Genomic DNA, 18,868 nt, shown 5'->3' on the forward strand with positions numbered 1-18,868 from the left:
TTCTAGAGGAGGAAGGGTATGAAAAACGGAGCACATGAAGGCAAACCCAGAATAAAAGCCAAGCACTCATGAAGTAACAGGTAGAGTCATTCGCTCAAGTGGATCCTGAACATATTCCCCTCATACTTGGTACTTTGTTGTGAGTAAATGAGAGGGAATTAAAACTTAAGGTCATTTTTTTCAACAATTTTTACATTTTTGGTGGGAAAACAAGTCATATGCATATGGAGCACTTAACTCCTCATATATTATGTGTGCCAAAGCGAGCAATACTACTGAGAGAAGTATGGTGAGGGGACAATGAGTGGGGGTAGGAATGGGAAAGGAAGAGGAAGGTCCATTGACTAAGTGGTTGGAATTTGTACTGGACCCTGAGAGCTGGGCAGAATTTAAAATAAGTGAGAAGGAGGTAGGAAGGATTTAAATAAGGAACTTAGTATCACAACCATGGGAATTGCACAGCATTTCTAACACCCTCCCATTATTTTTGTCCCTAATATAGCATAAAGACACAAAAGGACTTTCCTCTACTGTTTTCAAGGATAAGCTAATGTCTACCCTGAAGGTAAGAGATCTATAACCAAACTATTCTAATCTTGTAGCCCTCCTAGAATCAAGGACAGAAGTTCTAACCATGTCTTCCTAGAAGATGTTCCCTAAGGACAGTGTCCATATGAGTATATTTTGGGTTCTAGTATATGTCTTCCTTCCGAGCTTGGACAAAAACCAAGAGAAAGAAGATGTAAGGGTCTTTGCTAGAAAGTGATGATGACCCCAATATTCTTTGTTTTCTCAGAAAAATTACCCAGGGATAGTGAGATGGAGAAAATTCTCCACAGAAAAATTACTCAGCATGGCATAATTCTCCTGATGCCCCCCACCCTCTACAACTGATAAGTGGCCAGGTGGATAGTTGAATCCCAGTGTGATGTTTTTCTCTCCTTTCTCTACCCTCTTATGTTTCCACTCCTTCACGGTCAAGTATCAAATAAGCTACAGAATAGGAAGAGTGACTACAGAGAAATCATTTTAATTTCTTAATAGTTCAAAGTTATGTAATATCGAAATTTTTAGGATAAGTTCATTATTTAAGAGTTCTGTCTTTTTTTAGGGCTCCAATCCAGAAGTCTGAAGTAACAGCTAAGCAAGGATTGGTGGGTAAATGATCAAATTAGAAGACTGGACAATCTGGATGGAAGAGAAATGTACTAATATCGCTCTGGACACTCAAGGAGGTTACTATTTCTTGATTATACTTTGAAGACATAAAACTTTCGAGACATACTCTTGATAATCTTTGTATGAATTAAAATTTTCTGTTCTCTATACTCATGAAAAAGAGGATGGCTCTAAAGAGCTATAAAGCTGAAATCTCTAATTAAGTGAATTTCCTAACCTTTCCCACACACACCCCCTCCTTTTTTACTGTGATGTTGACTAATATTTGTTAAAGGGTTTGAGTACCTTGATTTTCTCATTCAGTAGGAATTAATTCACCCTCTAGTGAAAACAAAAAACAAGAAATCACAGGAAACTGGGAAGGATGGGAGAAAATTGTATACTCCTTATTCCACGACTAGCAATAGCTTAATTGTTTGAACCCTGAAACTGTGAAATTAGAACCCTCAAAGAAAATTATACAACCGTTCTCTGGTTTATATCATGTCTTTTTCCTACCCTACATTATCTTTTGGAATTCTTATTAGCTGTGTCATTGGAAGTTCACTACAGCTGATGAAGACTTTATTAATTAAATTGTTTTTTCATAGAAATTTGTATAATTCAGTTACTGGTAAGCTTAAAGTGAACATTACTTTCTAAGTAGAAAAAGTTTTAGTTAAATAAATTAGTAACGTAAACCAGAAGTTGTAAACTGCTGACCAGCAGGATGTGTCTGGACTGCAGATTTATTTTATTTGGCCTCAATGATTTTGGCCAAAAAGTATCTTTTAATGTTTGTTTTGAATGTACTGCCAATATTTAAAACTTGGGAGATCTTACGTAAACATCCAGACCTCCAGCATTTTAAAAGTAATCAAATGGTTTGTCAACACTGGAATCACATTGCCCACAGCAACCATCAGCTTAGATGACAGGTGATGGAACAAACATTGTAGGTTACCTACCAAAAACGCCTTTCTTGCTTTTCAGAAGCCAAATTTTGTTCAGTTTTCCATATGCATTTCCATTTTCATGCATGCATGAAAAGATAATCTCTGTAATAACCTATATGGGAAAAGAATCTGAAAAAGAATAGATAAATGAATATGTATAACTAAATCACTTTGCTGTACATCTGAAACTAACTAACATAACATTGTAAATCAACTCCAATATAAAATAAAAAATTAAACAAAAAAGATAATCCTAACTCCATCTCCTGGATACATTTCTATCACTCTAAGTCAATCACATAATCTCATTTCCTTTACCAGTGGTTGATTGATTTGGAGGTAAGTATATTAACCCACCCTACCCCCATCCCCCCCTTTTTTGCCAGTGGGATAAGACAGGAGATATGCTGGGGAATTTCTAGGAAAGATATCCTTGTCCCTTCTGGCTATTTGGATATCCTATCTGGTATTGTTGCAGCCATGTTGTGATTATGAGGGCATGGCTGCTATACTGAATAAGAGAGAGCAGAAAAATGAAAAGAATAAAACCTGGTCTTTTAATGATGTCATGAACTGGTAGATTAATGACTGCCTGCATCACCATGTACTTTCTTGGGACTTCTGTTGCATGACCAATAAAATTTTCTTATTGTTTAAGCCATTTCAAGTTAAATTTGCTCTTATTTGTGACAGAAGCCATCCTGACGAATAAAGTAGCTGCTCCTATTATTAGGGCACATGCTTTCAACTTTGTCATCACCGCTATATATTGCTTCCAGAAAAAGACCTTCCCTTGCCAATGACAACTTTAGACATTGCTTAGCAATTAGCCCTGGACAGTCTGCTATTCTGCTCAACACTAATACAATATTACTATTCTTGATCTGCTAAATAAGTAATATTACAGATACACCAGAAATACATCTACACGTGGAACAACTCCTACAGAACACCCACTGAACGCTGGCAGAAGACCTCAGACCTCCCAAAAGACAAGAAACTCCCCACGTACCTGGGTAGGGCAAAAGAAAAAAGAATAAACAGAGACAAAAGGATAGGGACGGTACCTGCACCAGTGGGAGGGAGCCGTGAAGGAGGAAAGGTTTCCACACACTAGAAGTCCCTTTGCGGGCGGAGACTGTGGGTGGCGGAGTGGGGAAGCTTCGGGGCGGCGGAGGAGAGCGCAGCAACAGGGGTGCAGAGGGCAAAGCGGAGAGATTCCCGCACAGAGGATCGGGGCCGACCGGCACTCATCAGCCCGAGAGGCTTGTCTGCTCACCCGCCGGGGCGGGCGGGGCTGGGAGCTGAGGCTCGGGCTTCGGTCGGAGCGCAGGGAGAGGACTGGGGTTGGCGGCGTGAACACAGCCTGAAGGGGATAATGCGCCACTACCAGCCGGGAGGGAGTCCGGGAAAAAGTCTGGACCTGCCGAAGAGGCAAGAGACTTTTTCTTCCCGCTTTGTTTCCTGGTGCGCGAGGAGAGGGGATTCAGAGCGCTGCTTAGCTCCAGAGACGGGCGTGGGACGCCGGGGATGCTGCCGCCGCCGCCACCAAGAGGCCTGTGTGCGAGCGCAGGTCACTGTCCACGCCCCACTTCCGGGGAGCCTGTGCAGCCTGCCACTGCCGGCCCCGGGATCCAAGGAAAACTTCCCAGGAGAGCACACAGCGTGCCTCGGGCTGGTGCAACGTCACGCTGGCCTCTGCCGCTGCACGCTCGCCCCGCCTCCGTACCCCTCCCCCCCACCCCCGCCAGAGTGAGCCAGAGTCCCCGAAGCGGCTGCTCCTTTAACCCTGTCCTGTCTGAGCGGAAAAACAGACGCCCTCAGGCGACCTACATGCAGGGGCAGGGCCAAATCCAAAGCTGAACGTCAGGAACTATGAAAACAAAGAAGAGAAAGGGAAATCTCTCCCAGCAGCCTCAGAAGCAGTGGATTAAAGCTCCACAATCAACTCGATGTACCCTGCATCTGTGGAATACATGAACTGACAAAGAATCATCCCAAACTGAGGAGCTGTGTGGATGAAAGGCTCTTGGTGCTGCAGCCAGGAGTCAGTGCTGTGCCTCTGAGGTGGGAGACCCAACTTCAGGACACTGGTCCACAAGAGACCTCCCAGCTCCACATAATATCAAACGGCGAAAATCTTCCAGAGATCTCCATCTCAACACCAGCACCCAGCTTCACTCAACGACCAGCAAGCTACAGTGCGGGACACCCTATGCCAAACAACTAGCAAGACAGGAACACAACCCCACCCATTAGCAGAGAGGCTGCCTAAAATCATAATAAGTCCACAGACACCCCAAAACACGCCACCAGACGTGGACCTGCCCACCAGAAAGACAAGATCCAGCCTCATCCACCAGAACACAGGCACTAGTCGCCTCCACCAGGAAGCCTACACAACCCACTGAACCAACCTTAGCCACTAGGGACAGACACCAAAAACAACGGGAACTACGAACCTGCAGCCTGCAAAAAGGAGACCCCAAACACAGTAAGATAAGCAAAATGAGAAGACAGAAAAACACACAGCAGGAGAAGGAGCAAGATAAAAACCCACCAGACCTAACAAATGAAGAGGAAATAGGCAGTCTACCTGATAAAGAATTCAGAATAATGATAGTAAAGATGATCCAATATCTTGTAAATAGAATAGACAAAATGCAAGAAACAGTTAACAAGGGCCTAGAAGAACTAAAGATGAAACAAGCAATGATGAACAACACAATAAATGAAATGAAAAATACTCTAGATGGGATCAATAGCAGAATAACTGAGGCAGAAGAACGGATAAGTGACGTCGAAGATAAAAGAATGGAAATAACTACTGCAGAGCAGAATAAAGAAAAAAGAATGAAAAGAACTGAGGACAGTCTCAGAGACCTCTGGGACAACATTAAACACACCAACATTCGAATTATAGGGGTTCCAGAAGAAGACGAGAAAAAGGAAGGGACTGAGAAAATATTTGAAGAGATTATAGTTGAAAACTTCCCAAATATGGGAAAGGAAATAGTTAATCAAGTCCAGGAGGCACAGAAAGTCCCATACAGGATAAATCCAAGGAGAAATACGCCAAGACACATATTAATCAAACTGTCAAAAATGAAATACAAAGAAAACATATTAAAAGCAGCAAGGGAAAAACAACAAATAGCACACAAGGGAATCCCCATAAGGTTAACAGCTGATCTTTCAGCAGAAACTCTGCAAGCCAGAAGGGACTTGCAAGACATATTTAAAGTGATGAAGGAGAAAAACCTACAACCAAGATTACTCTACCCAGCAAAGATCTCATTCAGATTTGATGGAGAAATTAAAACGTTTACAGACAAGCAAAGGCTGAGAGAGTTCAGCACCATCAAACCAGCTTTACAACAAATGCTAAAGGAAAGTCTTTAGGCAAGAAACACAAGAGAAGGAAAAGACCTACAATGATGAACCCAAAACAATTAAGAAAATGGGCATAGGAACATACATATCAATAATTACCTTAAGTGTAAATGGACTAAATGCTCCCACCAAAAGAAACAGATTGGCTGAATGGATACAAAAACAAGACCCATATATATGCTGTCTACAAGAGACCCACTTCAGACCTAGAGACACATACAGACTGAAAGTAAGGGGATGGAAAAAGATATTCCATGCAAATGGAAACCAAAAGAAAGCTGGAGTAGCAATTCTCATATCAGACAAAATAGACTTTAAAATAAAGACTACTAGAAGAGACAAAGAAGGACACTACATAATGATCAAGGGATCGATCCAAGAAGAAGATATAACAATTGTAAATATTTATGCACCCAACATAGGAGCACTTCAATACATAAGGCAAATACTAACAGCCATAAAAGGGGAAATCGACAGTAACACATTCATAGTAGGGGACTTTAACACCCCACTTTCACCAATGGACAGATCATCCAAAATGAAAATAAATAAGGAAACACAAGCTTTAAGTGATACATTAAACAAGATGGACTTAATTGATATTTATAGGACATTCCATCCAAAAACAACAGAATACACATTTTTCTCAAGTGCTCATGGAACATTCTCCAGGATAGATCATATCTTGGGTCACAAATTAAGCCTTGGTAAATTTAAGAAAATTGAAATTGTATCAAGTATCTTTTCCGACCACAACGCTATGAGACTAGATATCAATTACAGGAAAAGATCTGTAAAAAATACAAACACATGGAGGCTAAACAATACACTACTTAATAACGAAGTGATCACTGAAGAAATCAAAGAGGAAATCAAAAAATACCTAGAAACAAATGACAATGGAGACACAATGACCCAAAACCTATGGGATGCAGCAAAAGCAGTTCTAAGAGGGAAGTTTATAGCAATACAATCCCACCTTAAGAAACAGGAAACATCTCAAATAAACAACTTAACCTTGCACCTAAAGCAATTAGAGAAAGAACAAAAACACCCCAAAGTTAGCAGAAGGAAAGAAATCATAAAAATCAGATCAGAAATAAATGAAAAAGAAATGAAGGAAACGATAGCAAAGATCAATAAAACTAAAAGCTGGTTCTTTGAGAAGATAAACAAAATTGATAAACCATTAGCCAGACTCATCAAGAAAGAAAGGGAGAAGACTCAAGTCAATAGAATTAGAAATGAAAAAGGAGAAGTAACAACTGACACTGCAGAAATACAAAAGATCATGAGAGATTACTACAAGCAACTCTATGCCAATAAATGGACAACCTGGAAGAAATGGAAAAATTCTTAGAAATGCACAACCTGCCAAGACTGAATCAGGAAGAAACAGAAAATATGAACAGACCAATCACAAGCACTGAAATTGAAACTGTGATAAAAAATCTTCCAACAAACAAAAGCCCAGGACCAGATGGCTTCACAGGTGAATTCTATCAAACATTTAGAGAAGAGCTAACACCTATCCTTCTCAAACTCTTCCAAAATATAGCAGAGGGAGGAATACTCCCAAACTCATTCTACGAGGCCACCATCACCTTGATACCAAAACCAGACAAGGATGTCACAAAGAAAGAAAACTACAGGCCAATATCACTGATGAACATAGATGCAATAATCCTCAACAAAATACTAGCAAACAGAATCCAACAGCACATTAAAAGGATCATACACCATGATCAAGTGGGGTTTATTCCAGGAACACAAGGATTCTTCAATATACGCAAATCAATCAACGTGATACACCATATTAACAAATTGAAGGAGAAAAACCACATGATCATCTCAATAGATGCAGAGAAAGCTTTCGACAAAATTCAACACCCATTTATGATAAAAACCCTGCAGAAAGTAGGCATAGAGGGAAGTTTCCTCAACGTAATAAAGGCCATATATGACAAACCCACAGCCAACATCGTCCTCAATGGTGAAAAACTGAAAGCATTTCCACTAAGATCAGGAACAAGACAAGGTTGCCCACTCTCACCACTCTTATTCAACATAGTTTTGGAAGTTTTAGCCATAGCAATCAGAGAAGAAAAGGAAATAAAAGGAATCCAAATCGGAAAAGAAGAAGTAAAGCTGTCACTGTTTGCAGATGACATGATACTATACATAGAGAATCCTAAAGATCCTACCAGAAAACTACTAGGGCTAATCAATGAATTTGGTAAAGTAGCAGCATACAAAATTAATGCACAGAAATCTCTGGCATTCCTATACACTAATGATGAAATATCTGAAAGTGAAATCAAGAAAACACTCCCATTTACCACTGCAACAAAAAGAATAAAATAGCTAGGAATAAACCTACCTAAGGAGACAAAAGACCTGTATGCAGAAAATTATGATACTGATGAAAGAAATTAAAGATGATACAAATAGATGGAGAGATATACCATGTTCTTGGATTGGAAGAATCAACATTGTGAAAATGACTCTACTACCCAAAGCAATCTACAGATTCAATGCAATCCCTATCAAACTACCACTGGCATTTTTCACAGAACTAGAACAAAAAATTTCACAATTTCTATGGAAACACAAAAGACCCCGAATAGCCAAACAATCTTGAGAACGAAAAATGGAGCTGGAAGTAGCAGGCTCCCTGACTTCAGTCTATACTACAAAGCTACAGTAATCAAGACAGTATGGTACTGGCACAAAAACAGAAAGATAGATCAATGGAACAGGATAGAAAGCCCAGAGATAAACCCACGCACATATGGTCACCTTATCTTTGATAAAGGAGGCAGGAATGTATAGTGGAGAAAGGACAGCCTCTTCAATAAGTGGTGCTGGGAAAACTGGACAGGGACATGTAAAAGTATGAAATTAGATCACTCCCTAACACCATACACCAAAATAAGCTCAAAATGGATTAAAGACCTAAATGTAAGGCCAGGAACTATCAAACTCTTAGAGGAAAACATAGGCAGAACACTCTATGACATAAATCACAGCAAGATCCTTTTTGACCCACCCCTCCTAGAGAAATGGAAATAAAGACAAAAATAAACACATGGGACCTAATGAAACGTCAAAGCTTTTTCACAGCAAAGGAGACCATAAACAAGACCAAAAGACAACCCTCAGAATGAGAGAAAATATTTGCAAATGAAGCAACTGACAAAGGATTAATCTCCAAAATTTATAAGCAGCTCAATATCAAAAAAACAACCCAATCCAAAAATGGGCAGAAGACCTAAATAGACATTTCTCCACAGTAGATATACAGACTGCCAACAAACACATGAAAGAATGCTCAACATCTTTAATCATTAGAGAAATGCAAATCAAAACTACAATGAGGTATCATCTCACACCAGTCAGAATGGCCATGATCAAAAAATCTAGAAACAATAAATGCTGGAGAGAGTGTGGAGAAAAGGGAGCACTCTTGCACTGCTGGTGGGAATGTGAATTGGTATAGCCACTATGGAGAACACTATGGAGGTTCCTTAAAAAACTACAAATAGAACTACCATATGACCCAGCAATCCCAGTACTGGCCATATACCCTGAGAAAACCATAATTCAAAAAGAGTCATGTATCAAAATGTTCATTGCAGCCCTATTTACAATAGCCCGGAGATGGAAACAACCTAAGTGTCCATCATCGGATGAATGGATAAAGAAGATGTGGCACATATATACAATGGAATATTACTCAGCCATAAAAAGAAACGAAATTGAGCTATTTGTAATGAGGTGGATAGACCTAGAGTCTGTCATACAGAGTGAAGTAAGTCAGAAAGAGAAAGACAAATACCGTATGCTAACACATATATATGGAATTTAAGAAGAAAAAAAATGTCATGAAGAACCTAGGGGTAAAACAGGAATAAAGACACAGACCTACTAGAGAACAGACTTGAGGATATGGGGAGGGGGAAGGGTAAGCTGTGACAAAGCGAAAGAGAGGCATGGACATATATACACTACCAAAAGTAAGGTAGGTAGCTAGTGGGAAGCAGCCGCATAGCACAGGGAGATCAGCTCAGTGCTTTGTTACCGCCTGGAGGGGTGGGATAGGGAGGGTGGGAGGGAGACGCAAGAGGGAGGGGATATGGGAACAGATGTATATGTATAACTGATTCACTTTGTTATAAAGCAGAAACTAACAAAAAAAATAAGTAATATTGTTATGGAAACTAAATCCCTAAGCAGAAGAAAATTATGGTACGCTGTTTACTATGAAAGTATCTCCTTGTTAAAATTTATCTCTTTTCTCTCTCACACCTGGTGTTGAAGTCCATACTCTTTTTTATAAAATAAATTTTTAAAAATGTATTGTGGTAAGAACATTTGACATGACATCTGTCCTCTTAACAGATACTTAAATGTACATCAAAGTACTGTTACCTGTAAGTACATATTAGACAGCAGCTCTCCAGTTCTTATTCATCTTGCATAATTGAAATTTTATACCCATTAATTGGCAACTCCCCATTTACCCCTCCCAGCCTCTGGCAACCACAATTCTGTTCTTGGCTTCCAAGAGTTTGCCTATTTCAGACATTTCATATAAATGGAATCATGCAATATTTGTCTTTCTATAATTCACTTATTTCATGAATTAGCATAATGTCCTACAGGTTCACCCATGTTGTTGCATACGACAGGATTTCCTTCCTTTCTTAAGGCCAAATAATATTCCCCCAAGCCCCTGACAACTACTGATCCTTTTATTGTCTCCAAAGTTTTCCCTTTTCCAGAATGTCATAGAGTTGGAATCATAAAGTATGTAACTTTTTTCAGATTGGCTTCTGTCATGTGGCAATATGCATTTAAGTTTCTTCCATGTCTTTTCATTCTTGATAGTTCATTTCTTTTCAGTGCTGAATAAAATTGCATTTCTGGATGTACTACAGTCTATTTATCCATTCACTTGCTAAAGGATATCTTAGTTGCTTCCAACTTCTGGTAATTATGAAAAAGCTTCTATAATTATCCATATTCAGGTATTTGTGTGAACATAAGTTTCATCCATTTGGCTAAATACCAAGGAAAGAGATTGCTGGATTGTATGGTTACTCCAAATTGTGTTCCAAAGTGGCAGAAACATTTTGCTTTCCCACCAGCAAAGAATGAGTGTTCCTGTTGTTCCACATCCTCCCCAGCATTTGATACTGTCAGTGCTCTGGATTTTGGCCTTTCTAGTAGGTGTGTAGTCGTATCTTATTGTTGCCTTAATTTGCAGTTCCTCATGATATATGATGTTGAGTGTTTTCATATGCTTATTTGCCAAACATAGCCTTTTGAACTGATCCAGGAACCTTTTATTTTGTTGCAGCTGAAGATAATGTCATAATAAAACTTATATTTGAGTCCTTCTAATATCTCTTGAGATGGTAAATCTTCCATGCAGTGACTCAGATGACCTCAAATAATACCTCCATTAGCAATAGGTGGGTCTCACAACTAAAGATACAAGAGCTGTTTGGTTTAGACTTCTGCTTTCTTCTTAAAACACAAAATGGAGAAGTAAAGAGGGAAAAGGGAAGCTAGGCTGATACAAATAGGTTTTGTAATTAGAAAGGGATTTTAAAGGACCCATTCAGCTGAATGATCTAATTCTAGGTAAATTTAGTGAGGAAAGAAAACATGCATATCTTGTTTACATTTAAAAATCATCCAGTCATTTCAAGGAAATAAGCTGATGTGGCACATCTGGCTATTTCTTTAGTCCCAGGAGAACTTAAGGAAGCTGGAAGACTTCCCCAGATAATGTGGGAGTGGGGGTGGATTTGTTTTAAGATTTCTGTGTGCAGCTTTGGCTTGGAACAGGAGGCAGCTTGGAAATCTGTGAGAGGGTAAAAGAGGAACAGAAGGTATTGAGCTTCTCTGGCTGTTTGCCAGCTTTGCCTTGAATACACAGTGTTGTGTATTATATCTGCTCCAACTGGGATTAGTCCTGGTGGACTCAGGGATAAAATCAGGGCAATAGAGAAACCCTGAGCAGTATGATTCCAGAGGAAATGATACTAACTAATCCTTAACAGTTGCTTTCTCACCTCACCGGCTCTAAACTGACAAAGGAAGTTAACATCTAAGGAGTTTATCTTACTAATGCTATTTTTCTAGGGGCAAACGTGAAGGTCTGAGAGCTGTCTGTGGGTGGGGAGTAACTGACTTGTTTCTTTGTATTTGAGGTTTTCCACCCCGTGGGAGATGCATCAACTTCCCACTTTCTAGCTTTTCTAGCTGACAATATCTGAGGCTGTCCTTCTCTATATGCATGTCTTAGTAGAATAAGCAATAGTGTTGTGTAAAAATGAGGTAGCTGACCCAAAAGTAACACATTAGGGAAACAAACATTTCCAAAGACAAGCAATATGTTGGATTACAGATTCCAACCTAGGCAGAAATATTAGAAGAGAGGAGACAAAAATAATAATAAACATACTAATAGGAGTAAAGGAAGATAGTTCAAATATGAAACTAGAACAAGAAAACATAAAGAAAGGAATCAAGGGAAAATATGAGATATAAGAAAACTTAATAGTTGAAATATACAGAATAAAATAGAATAAATAAGAGAATGGATAGAATTGAGGAACAAATCAGTAAACTGCAGAGACCAAATAAAAAGTTTTTTCCAGAAAGAACCAAAAAATTATGAAGAACTTTTTTTAAAAGAGAGCCAAAAATTATGGAAGGTAGAAGTAAAAATGTTAAAGTCCAAATAATAGAAATCCCAGAAAAATGATATCTCAAAAAAGGGGAGATAAGTAAATACTTGAATAATGGAGATGAATTTTCCAGACTTAAGAAAGACAAAAGAGCACTATATGAGAAAAGCCATGGAGAGTCAAAGGGGGAAGGGAAGCAAAACATTAAAAAAAAAAAAAATCTTGCCCTTAGCGAATTTATGACAAATTTAGGAATATCAGAACAAAGAAAAAAATCCAGTGATTCCAATAGAGATAGCATATCACATAGAAAAAAAAAAGATTTCCATTGACCTCACATTTTCCAACAGCTGTAATAGATTCATGAAGGAAATACAATAGCAATTTTAAAGTTTTGAAGGAAAAAACTTAGAACTAGGATTATATACCCAACCAAACTCTATTTAATTATAAGGTTTGATTCAACAATATTCTCAAGCATCAGGGGTTACAGAAGTTGACTGCACAAAGACCCACTTGAAAAGCCTTTTGGATAAATTAATAAATAAGACAAAAAAAAATCCAGAGTACACCACAAGAAATATATGAAGCAGAGATGATTAAACATCTTGATAAAATGTATGTATCGTAAAAGAAAATAGTTATAGCCCCCTCCCACAAAGTATATCCATAATTTCCCTGATTTGAAAGTCTGGATCAATTCTATTCAAGAAAACTTTCGGTTATGATGGAAGTATTCTACATTTTCACCCTGTAAATGGGAGCCACTAGCCACATAGCTATTGTATGTTTGAGATATGGCTTCTATGACTTAGAGACTGAATGTTTAACTTGTATTTAATTTTAATTAATGTTAATCTTAATAGCCACATGTGGCTAGTGACTACTTTTTGGACAGTATAAGTCTAGAAGATATCAATAAAATGTAAGACTTGGGAAAGAGCAAGGAATATGAAAGCCAGGTGAATTCTCATCTTATTTGGGGGGAGAAATAGTTATCAACTATTTAAAAAGAAAGAAAGAATTTGAAAAGATGAAAACAAGGACAAAAAATACCAATAGTAACAATAAATATAATTAAACTAAACTTACAAGTTAAGAGACAAAGATTGATGAACTGAATAAAAATAAAATGCAGATATGCATAGTTTACAAGTGACACATCTAAAATATAATTTCATGTAAAGTGAAAAGATAGGAATAGAAATATCAGGCAAATATAAATAAAAAGAAACCTGGGGTATCTAATTATCAGAGAATATATACTTTATGGCACAAAAGCATTATTAGGGATGGAGAGGGTAGGGAACAAAGAGAGTTATTGTATAATTTTAAAAGGTACAAAGTAAAATGTAGTATTTTATGCATCTGAACACCTAATAAATTTCTAGAACCACAAGGGGAAAGTGATAAACTTAGCTTCATTGTAAGAGATCTCAACATCTTCCTTTTGATTATGAATAGTTCAAACAGACAAAAAATTAGGAAGAATATATAGGTGATGTGGACAATATAATTAACAAGCTAAGACTAATGTAATTATATAAAGGTCTGCATCAAACAACAAGAAAAAAATCTAAAAAACTATTACAAAGAGATACTAAAAAAATTTGAATACCCAAAAGAAGGCAAGAAAGGAAAAACAAGAGAATAAAAAGCAAATGCATGCAGACTCTGGAGGGGCTCATGCCAGGGAGTGCTTCCTGGGGCTTCTGCTGCCGGTGTCCTTGTCCTCATGGTGGGAGGGGGCCACCCCTTGCCTCTGTAGGAGGCCCTCCAACACTAGCAGGCTTTTAAAAGGTTACTGCCAAAAGTTGTTTACATAAAAACTCAAAAGAGAAGAGGAACCAAGATGGCGGAGTAGAAGGACGTGTTCTCACTCCCTCCTGTGAGAACACCAGAATCACAACTAGCTGCTGGACAATCATTGACAGGAAGACACTGGAACTCACCAAAAAAGATACCCCACATCCAAAGACAAAGGAGAAGACACAATGAGATTGTAGGAGGGGCGCAATCACAGTAAAACCAAATCTCATAACTGCTGGGTGGGTGAATCAAAGACTGGAGAACACTTATACCACAGAAGTCCACCCGCTGTAGTGAAGGTTCTGAGCCCATCAGGCTTCCCAACGTGGGGGTCTGGCAACGGGAGGAGGAATTCCTAGAGAATCAGACATTGAAGCCTAGTGGGATTTGATTGAAGGACTTCTACAGGACTTGGGGAAACAGAGACTCCACTCTTGGAGGGCACACACAAAGTAGTGTGCACATCAGGACCCAGGGGAAGGAGCAGTGACCCCAGGCGAGATTGAACCAGACCTACGTGCTGGTGTTGGAGGGTCTCCTGCAGAGGCAAGGGGTGGCTGTGGCTCACCGTGGGGATGGGGACACTGGCGGCGGAGGTTCTGGGAAGTGCTTCTTGGTGTGAGCCCTCCCAGAGTCTGTCATTAGCCCCACCAAAGAGCTCAGGTAGGATCCAGTGTTGGGTTACCTCAGGCCAAACCACCAACAGGGAACCCAGCCCCACCCATCAGCAGTCAAGCAGATTAAAGTTTTACTGAGCTCTCCCCAACAGAGCAACAGTCAGCTCTACTCACCACCAGTCCCTCCCATCAGAAAACTTACACAAGGCTCTTCGATAGCCTCATCCACTAGAGGGAAGACAGCAGAAGCAAGAACTACAATCATGCAGCCTGAGGAACAAAAACCACATTCACAGAAAGATAGACAAGATGAAAAGTCAGAGTGCTATGTGCCAGATGAAGGAACAAGATAAAACCCCAGAAAAACAACTACATGAAGTGGAGATAGGCAACCTCCAGAAAAAGAATTCATAAAAATGATAGTGAAGATGATCCAGGACCTCGGAAAAAGAATGGAGGCAAAGATCGAGAAGATGCAAGAAATGTTTAACAAAGACATAGAAGAATTAAAGAACAAACAAACAGAGATGAACAATACAATAACTGAAATGAAAACTAAACTAGAAGGAATCAATAGCAGAATAACTGAGGCAGAAGAATGGATAAGGGAACTGGAAGACAGAATGCTGGAATTCACTGCTGTGGAACAGAATAAAGAAAAAAGAATGAAAAGAAATAAAGACAACATTCATTTCTGGGATAACATTAAACGCAGCAACATTCACATTATAGGGGTCCCAGAAGGAGAAGAGAGAGAGAAAGGACCAGAGAAAATATTTGAAGAGACTATAGTCGAAAACTTCCCTAACATGGGAAAGGAAATAGCCACCAAAGTCCAGGAAGCGCAGCGAGTCCCATACAGGATAAACCCAAGGAGAAACACGCCAAGACACATAGTAATCAAATTGGCAAAAATTAAAGACAAAGAAAAATTATTGAAAGCAGCAAGGGAAAAAAGACAAATAACATACAAGGGAACTCCCATAAGGTTAACAGCTGATTTCTCAGCAGAAACTCTACAAGCCAGAAGGGAGTGGCATGATATACTTAAAGTGATGAAAGGGAAAAACCTACAACCAAGATTACTCTACCAGCAAGGATCTCATTCAGATTCGATGGAGAAATCAAAAGCTTTACAGACAAGCAAAAGCTAAGAGAATTCAGCACCACCAAACCAGCTCTACAACAAATGCTAAAGTAAATTCTCTAAGTGGGAAACACAAGAGAAGAAAACGACCTACAAAAACAAACACAAAACAATTAAGAAAATGGTCATAGGAACATACATATCGATAATTACCTTAAAGGTGAAAGGATTAAATGCTCCAACCAAAAGACACAGGCTTGCTGAATGGATACAAAAACAAGACCCATCTATATGTTGTCTACAAGAGACCCACTTCAGACCTAGGGACACATACAGACTGAAAGTGAGGGGATGGAGAAAGATATTCCATGCAAATGGAAATCAAAAGAAAGCGGGAGGTAGCAATACTCATAACAGATAAAATAGACTTTAAAATAAAGAATGTTACAAGAGACAAGGAAGGACATTACATAATGATCAAGGATCAGTCCAAGAAGAAGATATAACAATTGAAAATATACATGCACCCAACATAGGAGCACCTCAATACATAAGACAACTGCTAACAGCTATAAAAGAGGAAATTGACAGTAACACAGTCATAGTGGGGGACTTTAACACCTCACTTACACCAATAGACAGATCATCCAAAATGAAAATAAGTAAGGAATCAGAAGCTTTAAATGACATAATAGACAGATTTAATTGATATTTATAGGACATTCCATCCAAAAACAGATTACACTTTCTTCTCAAGTGTGCATGGAACACTCTCCAGGAGAGATCACACCTTGGGTCACAAATCTAGCCTTAGTAAATGTAAGAAAATTGAAATCATATCAAGCATCTTATCTGACAACAACACTATGAGATTAGAAATGAATTACATGGAAAAAAATGTAAAAATCACAAACACATAGGGGCTAAACACTACGTTACTAAATAACCAAGAGATCATTGAAGAAATCAAAGAGGAAATAAAAAAAATACTTAGAGACAAATGACAATGAAAACACGACGATCCAAAACCTATGGGATGCAGCAAAAGCAGTTCTAAGAGGGAAGTTTATAGCTATACAAACCTACCTGAAGAAACAAGAAAAATCTCAGATAAACAATCTAACCTTACACTTAAAGGAACTAGAGAAAGAAAAACAAACAAAACCCAAAGTTAGCAGAAGGAAAGAAATCATAAAGATCAGAGCAGAAATAAATGAAATAGAAATAAAGAAAACAATAGCAAAGATCAATAAAACTAAAAGTTGGTTCTTTGAGAAGATAAAGTTGATAAACCATTAGCTAGATTCATCAGGAAAAAGAGGGAGAGGACTCAAATCAATAAAATTAGAATTGAAAAAGGAGAAGTTACAACAGACACCACAGAAATAAAAAGCATCCTAAGAGGCTACTACAAACAACTCTATGCCAATAAAATAGACAACCTGGAAGAAATGGACAAATTCTTAGAAAGTTATAACCTTCCAAGACTGAACCAGGAAGAAATAGAAAATATGAACAGACCAATCACAAGTAATGAAATTGAAACTGTGATTAAAAATCTTCCAACAAACCAAAGTCCAGGACCAGAGGGCTTCACAGTTGAATTCTATCAAACATTTACGGAAGAGCTAACACCCATCCTTCTCAAACTCTTCCAAAAAATTGCAGAGGAAGGAAAACTCCCAAACTCGTTCTAGGAGGCCACCAACACCCTGATACCAAAACCACACAAAGATACTACAAAAACAAAATTACAGACCAATATCACTGATGAATATAGATGCAAAAATCCTCAACAAAATACTGGCAAACAGAATCTAACAACACATTAAAAGGACAATACAACATGATCAACTGGGATTTATCCCAGGGATGCAAGGATTCTTCGATATACACAATTCAATCAATGTGATACACCATATTAACAAATGGAAGAATAAAAACCATATGATGACCTCAATAGATGCAGAAAAAGCTTCGACAAAATTCAACACGCATTTATGATAAAAACTCTCCAGAAGGTGGGCATAGAGGGAACCTATCTCAGCATAATAAAGGCCATATATGACAACCCATAGCAAACATCATTCTCAATGGTGAAAAACTTAAAGCATTTCCTCTAAGATCAGGAACAAGACAAGGATGTCCACTCTCACCACTATTATTCAAAATAGTTTTGGAAGTCCTAGCCACAGCAATCAGAGAAGTAAAAGAAATAAAAGGAATACAAATTGGAAAAGAAGAAGTAAAACTGTCACTGTTTGCAGATGACATGATACTATATAGAGAGAATCCTAAAAATGCCACCAGAAAACTACTAGAGCTAATGAATGAATTTGGTAAAGTTGCAGTATACAAAATTAATGCACAGAAATCTCTTGCATTCCCATATACTAATGATGAAAAATCTGAAAGAGAAATTAAGGAAACACTCCCATTTACCATTGCAACAGAAAGAATAAAATACCTAGGAATAAACCACCTAGGGAGACAAAAGACCTGTATGCAGAAAACTATAAGACACTGATGAAAGAAATTAAAGATGATACAAACAGATGGAGAGATATACCATGTTCTTGGATTGGAAGAATCAATATTGTGAAAATGATTTTACTACCCAAAGCAATCTACAGATTCAATGCAATCCCTATCAAGTTACCAATGGCACTTTTTACAGAACTAGAACAAAAAATCTTAAAATTTGTATGGAGACATAAAAGACCTCAACTAGCCAAAGCAGTTTTGAGGGAAAAAAACAGAGCTGGAGGAATTAGACTCCCTGACTTCAGACTATACTACAAAGCTACAGTAATCAAGACAATATGCTACTGGCATAAAAACAGAAACATAGATCAATGGAACAATATAGAAAGCCCAGAGGTAAACCCACGCACCTATGGTCAACTAATATGACAAAGTAGGCAAGGATATACAATGGAGAAAATACAGTCTCTTCAATAAGTGGTGCTGGGAAAACTGGAGAGCTACATGTAAAAGAATGAAATTAGAACCCTCCCTAACCCCATACACAAACATAAACTCAAAATGGATTCGAGACCTAAATTTTATACCGGGTACTATAAAACTCTTAGAGGAAAACATAGGAAGAACACTCTTTGACATAAATCACAGCAAGATCTTTTTTGA

At 38.4% G+C, this 18,868-nt stretch overlaps 1 protein-coding gene across 1 annotated transcript in view; it reads left to right on the forward strand.

Annotated features, from left to right (window-relative positions):
- Positions 1–18,868, forward strand: part of ADAM28 (ADAM metallopeptidase domain 28) — a gene marked incomplete at both ends in the record, with an annotated part of 79,431 nt that overhangs the window by 57,128 nt on the left and 3,435 nt on the right. The window contains one exon of the mRNA XM_079706753.1: positions 503–565. Within this exon, the coding sequence (XP_079562879.1) occupies positions 503–565 (63 nt within the window). The remainder of the gene's footprint in view (positions 1–502; positions 566–18,868) is intronic.

The sequence above is a fragment of the Hyperoodon ampullatus genome (genome assembly GCF_949752795.1).
Source record: "Hyperoodon ampullatus genome assembly, chromosome: 6".
In the NCBI taxonomy this organism is placed as follows: Eukaryota; Metazoa; Chordata; class Mammalia; order Artiodactyla; family Ziphiidae; genus Hyperoodon; species Hyperoodon ampullatus.